General features: G+C 46.4%; 1 protein-coding gene across 2 annotated transcripts; it reads left to right on the top strand.

The window, feature by feature from the left end:
• The first annotated feature begins 2,364 nt into the window (after positions 1 to 2,364).
• Positions 2,365 to 6,019, top strand: LOC137379284 (C-C motif chemokine 7-like). 2 transcript variants are annotated; one of them, XM_068050015.1, is made up of 4 exons: positions 2,365 to 2,462; positions 2,645 to 2,768; positions 2,942 to 3,065; positions 5,527 to 6,019. In XM_068050015.1, exons 1-3 carry the CDS (start codon positions 2,393 to 2,395, stop codon positions 3,039 to 3,041), a joined length of 294 nt encoding a protein of 97 aa, XP_067906116.1. In that variant the 5' UTR covers positions 2,365 to 2,392; the 3' UTR covers positions 3,042 to 3,065; positions 5,527 to 6,019. The 2 variants fall into 2 exon arrangements, with proteins under 2 accessions (XP_067906116.1, XP_067906115.1); XM_068050014.1 differs by lacking the exon at positions 5,527 to 6,019 and having other exon boundaries at positions 2,942 to 3,220.
• Positions 6,020 to 7,257: the final 1,238 nt, after the last annotated feature.

Below are 7,257 nucleotides of genomic sequence, written 5' to 3'. Positions count from 1 at the left end.
CACCATCTCACCTGCATGTGCTTTACTTTCCACAAAGTGTTTCTCTGACTTTGGCCTCACAAACTGTACTGGACTCCTTCTCATTCACAGCTTGTCTTCAGCTCATAGAATGGCCTATTGTGTTTGTGAACTTCAGCCTGTCTTATAATCTGAATAGCCTTCACCCGTGTAAAGTCCTCCTTGGATTGCAAAAGGTCTGATAAAGATTCATCAGCTCTGCCGACAACTATGCAGTCACTAATCCGTTCTGCCTTTAATTCACCATATTAACATCCTTATGTCAATCTATACAGATCATTAATATAAGAATCTATGGATTCAATCTTCTGCACCGCCCTGTTACATTTGGCTCTTTCCAAGATTTTATTGCTGCAAAGGTTGAAATATTTATCAAAGGCTTGAAGTACCTCTTCAAATTTATCAGAACTCTCATTGATCCCTTGTCAAACAATTATGTTATCTGCAATCACAACTCATGAATATAAAAGGGTGTTCACTTGTTCCACTTCTGATTTGGTATGGAGTTGAGAAGCAATCATGAACCTTAGAAACCTTTTCCTCCAGAAGGACCAATTTTGTACCTGATGGGGTCCCTCTTGACCGTGGAAGCTTTCAGGCATTCCAAATTTTGGAGCCATATTGCTCTCTTGAATAGACATTTTAGGGTCTTCCCTTTTCTTTAAGAAATTCTGGGGTTTTTTCAGGGCTTGCTTGCTTTAATGGAGATGTCCCCGCTGTTTTTGGGAGTTCCCTTCTGTTTGGATAGACTTTTTCAGGGTATTCCCCTTTCTTTGAGAAATTCAGTTTGGTTTTTGCAGGCTCAGATGCTTTAATGGAGGTATCCCTGCTGTTTTGGGGGGTTTCCTGCACCTTTCAGGAGTTCCTGCGCTTTTCGAGAGTTTCCTACTCTTCGCTTTCGTGTTTAGCCTGAAGAATTGGATTTTTTCCCTTTTTTTCACTTTCAGGGCACAATGCCTTTAGATAATTACTTCAAGCTTTTCAAAGGGTTTTTAACCGAATCCAGGACCTTCAGTATCATGACTGACCTGATTGCTAGTTTCTACTTGCAGACCACCACATTTCTGTGGTGCAGCCTTTATTTCTGTGCTGTGACACATCACAACTCCAGAGCTCATCACAGCCTCTTCAGCAGGTAAGTACTTTCTTTACTGTACCGGGCCAGTATTTATCTTTAAATTTCTCTGATGTTCACTACAGTTTTACTACTGTTTTACCATTGCCCACCATGTGTTGTTGTATTTGTAGCATTGTTAGGGTGTTCTGGAGAAATTCTTAGACTCTGGGTAATGTCAACTAACAACTCTATTATTTACATTTACTATATACACTCTCACCAAGCCTCCTAAGCTGGCATCCTCTGTGCTGCTATCTCTTCTCCTCCTCAAGCCCATACCATGTGACTGTTACATCATCGCTCTTACAGTGGGAGGGGTCTGTCTCATTGTCTTCAGTATTAACCCTTTACATCCTTATACTACAAGTCCAGAACACCACACAGGACATCAATGGAGAAACAACCTCAGTCTCCTGAAGCAGAAGGATTGGCTAGTCTGAATTTCATGTTGTGCTACTGACTTAAAAGTTGTCAGAATCTTCATCTGTAAAACATGTTTTCTTTTAACGTTAATAAATCCAATTAAATAGCGAGGTAATTCAAAGCAAAATACTGCAGATGCTGGAAATCAGAAATAAAAACAAGAAATGCTGGAACTACTCAGCAGGTCTGGCAGCATCTGTGGAAAGAGAAGCACAGTTAACATTTCGGGTCAGTGATCCTTCTTCGGAACCCAGTTACGAGAAGGGTCACTGACTTGAAACGTTAACTCTGCTTCTCTTTCCACAGATGCTGCCAGACCTGCTGAGTGGTTCCAGCATTTCTTGTTTTTATTAGTGAAGTATTTCATCTTGGTCACTCTCACCTCTGATTACTCTGAAGAGGTTAGAGAGTTAAACCAATTTCCCTACAAAACCCTTGCTATTTCTCATTCTGTTGACGACCAGCTATTGTTAATGTGTACTCTTGGTCTTCTATTTCTCCTTTCCTCTTTGCCTCCCACATCTTTTATAATCCAATTGTCTTTCCCATTATTTCCCCCTATCATTATCATTTGCTTTGAGTCTCAGTCTGTCACTGACAGTTCCAGATTAAATTAGAACTAACTGCTCTGATATGGTCATAAAGTCTGTCTCTCCACAAAAATCCCCCAATGGGTTTTGGGGGGGGGGGTGGAAATTGGCATTTCTGAGAACCTCAGAAATAGTGCTGATGACATCAGCAGTTTGAGCTCAGTTTCCTGTATAAATGGAGCAGTAAAAAGGTGCGAGTGAGTCAGGTTCAGACACCCGACCTCTGCTCTCGGACTCACCCACAATGAAGCTGGTCCTGGCAATCCTGATTCTCGTTCTCACCATCAGCATCTGCTCTCAGCAAGTCTCTGCAGGTCAGTTCGTCACTCCTTCATTCATTCATTCACTTTCTCACTCTTTCATCCACTCTGCGTTTTCCAAGTGTTTTGTGCAGTGCAAGTGTGATTCTGGAACTGACACATTGTATATCGATGCTGTGACAGTTTGTGAGGGGCAGCCTTTAATACCCACTAATTGGTCCATCTCTTCATTTCAGCTCCCACTATTCCTGTGGGCACTCTATGCTGTGAGCGCTACATCAGAGGACCATTGCCACTAACTCGCCTCGTGGGCTACATAATAGTTCACAGCACTTTTTATTGTTCCCGAGCTGCTGTGATGTGAGTATTGTTTACCAAACACTCTCAGCTATCTCAAACTACTTCTCTGTGTAATGCTGACTGCTGTTCTGACACTGTGATTGGTTGCTGGATAAATCTACTCTTTCTCGATTATAAACCTTCCTCAGATCCACAATGACCCACCACAAACATCTGACCTTTCCATTTCACAGATTTAAGACTGTAAAGGATCGTCTGGTATGTGCCGACCCGAAGCATCAATGGGTCCAGGAGCGAGTGAGGGATCTGCAAGAGAAAGTCCAGCACGCCTAAACGGAGAACACAAGTATGGCCCAGGTGGAGACTCCCATTATATCATTATGCTTTTAATAATCCCTGTAATGATTAGAATTGCTTTTCTGTAGACAGCCTCTGTTGGAGATCACACACTGCCTGTGTCACTGACAGTTTTGTTCTGAGTTGAGACATCATGTGTTTTAACCAACTGATTGTCCTGATAGACAGTAGAACCATACAGAGCTCGCCAGCACATTCTCCCCCAGACACTGTGCACAGCACCTGAAAGGACTGAAATTAGCTCAAGTGAACCAGACAACTCCCAGTCACTGAACAGTAACATTGCATTTGACACATAGCTGAACTTATGCTGAACTTATCCTTTTAAACCAGCTTTCTCTGCAAGTAACTGAAACACAAGCTCAGTTATATGTGTAGAACCATTGCTTCTCCTCTGTTGGCCAGCTGGCTGGGACTGCTCTTACCTGGTTCCGCTCTTATCTAGCCAAAGAACCTCCTGGGAAGGCTGGTCTTCTTGCACCCACACTGTTACCTCTGGAGCCCTCCTATTTCTCATCTACATGCTGCCCCTCGGTGACATAAGAACATAAGAAATAGGAGCAGGAGTAGACCATTCAGCCCCACCAATCAATAAGATCAAGGCTGATGTGCCCCAGACCTCAACTCCTCTTTCACACCAGCTCCTCATAGCCCTCACTTCCCCAATATTACAAAATATCATCAAATAACACCATCCAAAGCATCAGTTTCCGCATATACGCATGACACCCAGCTCTGCCTCACCACCACCTCTCTCAACCCTGTCACAGTCTCGAAAGTATCAGACAGTTTATCTGATGTTCAGTACAGTATGAGCAGAAATTTCCTCTGATTAAATGTTGGGAAAAATGAAGTCATTATCTTTGGTCCCCACTCCAAACTCCATTCCCAAGTTACTGACTCCATCCCTCTCCCTGGAACTGTTATTTGGCTCTGAGCTAATCTTCCAACCCATATCCTCTCCTCGCTAAGACATCCTATTTCCAACTATAACATCCACCTACAGCATCCACCTCTAACATCCACCTCTAACATCCACCGACAACATCCACCTCTAACATCCACCTATAACATCCACCTCTAACATCCACCTCTAACATCCACCTCTAACATCCACCTCTAACATCCACCTCTAACATCCACCTAAAACATCCACCTACAACATCCACCTACAACATCCACCTCTAACATCCACCTCTAACATCCACCTCTAACATCCACCTCTAACATCCACCTACAACATCCACCTCTAACATCCACCTAAAACATCCACCTACAACATCCACCTACAGCATCCACCTCTAACATCCACCTAAAGCATCCACCTACAACATCCACCTACAACATCCACCTCCAACATCCACCTACAACATCCACCTACAACATCCACCTCTAACATCCACCTCTAACATCCACCGACAACATCCACCTCTAACATCCACCTCTAACATCCACCTCTAACATCCACCGACAACATCCACCTACAACATCCACCTCTAACATCCACCTCTAACATCCACCTCTAACATCCACCTCTAACATCCACCTCTAACATCCACCTCTAACATCCACCTACAACATCCACCTCTAACATCCACCTCTAACATCCACCGACAACATCCACCTACAACATCCACCTACAACATCCACCTCTAACATCCACCTCTAACATCCACCGACAACATCCACCGACAACATCCACCTCCAACATCCACCTCTAACATCCACCTCTAACATCCACCTCTAACATCCACCTCTAACATCCACCTCTAACATCCACCTACAACATCCACCTACAGCATCCACCTCTAACATCCACCTCTAACATCCACCTCTAACATCCACCTCTAACATCCACCTCTAACATCCACCTCTAACATCCACCTCTAACATCCACCTCTAACATCCACCTCTAACATCCACCTACAGCATCCACCTCTAACATCCACCTACAACATCCACCTCTAACATCCACCTCTAACATCCACCGACAACATCCACCTACAACATCCACCTACAGCATCCACCTCTAACATCCACCTACAACATCCACCTCTAACATCCACCTCTAACATCCACCTCTAACATCCACCTACAACATCCACCTCTAACATCCACCTCTAACATCCACCCACAACATCCACCTACAACATCCACCTACAACATCCACCTCTAACATCCACCTACAACATCCACCTACAACATCCACCTCTAACATCCACCTATAACATCCACCTCTAACATCCACCTCTAACATCCACCTCTAACATCGCCCAACTCTGCCCCTGCCTCAGCTCAACTGCTGCTAAAAACCCAGCTCTTTGCCCGAGCTTTTGGTTCCCTGCTGTAACATCTCCTAATGTGGCTCAATGTCAGATTTGCTTTGAAAACACTGCTCTGAAGCACCTTATGATGTTTCACTATGTTAAAGATGCTTTATAAATACAACTTTTTGTTGTAGGAGCAAAATTGAGAAGAATTAACCCCTAGACTGCTCTTCCTGGATGACCAGTTCTGTTTTCAGCTTATTCATTGACACTGCAAACACAAATGCAGTGAATACCATGATGGTCAAGTTAATCTTACAGTGATAGACCTGCACAAGCCTGGTCACTAGACTGGTATCCCTGATCCATGGGATCACCCAGATTATTCAAAGGTTTCGACTAAGTTAATAGTTTTCGAAGGAGCTTCCCTCCCTCACTTCACCTCACAACCTGCTGCTCCCACTCTCAGCACCTTGGCACTTTGGAGCAGACAATAATAGGAAATGGGCAAACACATTCTTTCCCAGCTCTGCTGCACCATCGTACTATCGACATCAGGGATCAGACTAAAACTCCTCTTTAAAGTATACAACTTATCTCCAATTAAAAATGTTTATTAAATGTTAATATTTATCCTTGACTGTACTGTATACTACCAGTGTGAAGCTCTGTACACAGCCTCAAATAAACAGCCTCATTCAAATAAAATCACTCTGCTTTATATTTCTGCTGAAGTGCAGTCCAAATGTTGTATACAGGGCCCAGGCAATCAGGGAGGACGGACCCCCCCCGACGGCCCGCAGCCTGGACCTCAAAATTGCCACCTTGGCCATCCAAGGAGCAGACCATCGAGGAGATCCTCCTCCTGGCCCACGCCCCTCCGCGCCGGGTGCCCAAAGATCAGGAGCATGGGGCTAAAGTGCAGTCAAAGCTTGAGGAGCAGCCCCTTCAAATACTCAAAGAGGGGCTGCAACCTCGCACACTCCAAATATACATGGAGCACGGACTCGTTCAGGCCGCAGAAAGTACAGGCGGCCTGGGAGCCGGGAACCTACTTAAATGTTGATTGCACGGGACTGCCCTGTGCAGCACCCTCCACCCCAGGTCCCCGATGGAAAGGGGGAGGACTCCCACATAGAGAGACCTCCACCAGGGATTCCCCTCGCCACCAGATATCAACACGGGCCGCCACAGCGTGTCCGGGCAGCAGCTGAAGGCAAGGAAGTAGAGAGTGTGCAGGAGCAGCCCATACAGGAAACCCCTCCGTGCCATGTGGAAGGGTATGGAGGGCATTTCCGAGAGGCAGCTCCGGTTGTGCAGGACCGGCTCCCGAGGAGGGTTTCGGGGCCTGGGTCCAATGAGCAGTTCCAGCCAAGCGGGGGTCAGCTCGGCCGGGAATGCTCCGCACTCCCGTGCTCCCTCATCACCAGCAGTGAGGGGCGTTCCCGGGGCTTCGGCTACTCCTCCACCCATTGGTTGAACCCCAGAGTCAGCGACCCATGCAGCTGAGGCGCTCTCCTCCGCCGGTGGGGGAGCGACCTGACTGGTGTCAACCACAATCCAGACTCGGAAAAGATCCTGGTAAAAATCAGGCAACTCCCTCAGAGAGACGCAGCTAATCTTCTCTGCCAAGAACTACGTGTCGTCTTGCAGGCCGTGCCCCTGGTGGAAAAAATACGCCGCCAGTGCACACCATCTGGGAGGACGCTCGACGTACAGGTATCTCTGCAGGGTCCGAAAGCGGAGAGTCGCAGCCTGGGTGCGGACGCACACCAGCGACTGGCCGCCCTCCTCAATCGGGAGACTCAGGACCGCGGCAGAGACCCAGTGTTTCCTCTTGCCCCAGAAGAAATCAATAAGCTTCTTCTGGATCTTGGTGGCGAATGCAGGGGGCGGGGCCAAAGTGACCAACCGGTACCACAGCA

This window comes from Heterodontus francisci, chromosome 17 (genome assembly GCF_036365525.1).
Source record: "Heterodontus francisci isolate sHetFra1 chromosome 17, sHetFra1.hap1, whole genome shotgun sequence".
NCBI classification, from domain to species: domain Eukaryota; kingdom Metazoa; phylum Chordata; class Chondrichthyes; order Heterodontiformes; family Heterodontidae; genus Heterodontus; species Heterodontus francisci.
Note: the sequence above shows the minus strand (reverse complement) of the source record. Positions and strands in the feature narration are given on the sequence as shown.

Excerpts from the sequence above, each read along its gene's own strand:
- LOC137379284 (XM_068050015.1), top strand. The coding sequence starts at position 2,393 with ATGAAGCTGGTCCTGGCAATCCTGATTCTCGTTCTCACCATCAGCATC. Across the intron at positions 2,463-2,644 it reads CTCTCAGCAAGTCTCTGCAG|CTCCCACTATTCCTGTGGGC; the intron begins GTCAGTTCGTCA and ends TCTTCATTTCAG. Across the intron at positions 2,769-2,941 it reads TGTTCCCGAGCTGCTGTGAT|ATTTAAGACTGTAAAGGATC; the intron begins GTGAGTATTGTT and ends TCCATTTCACAG.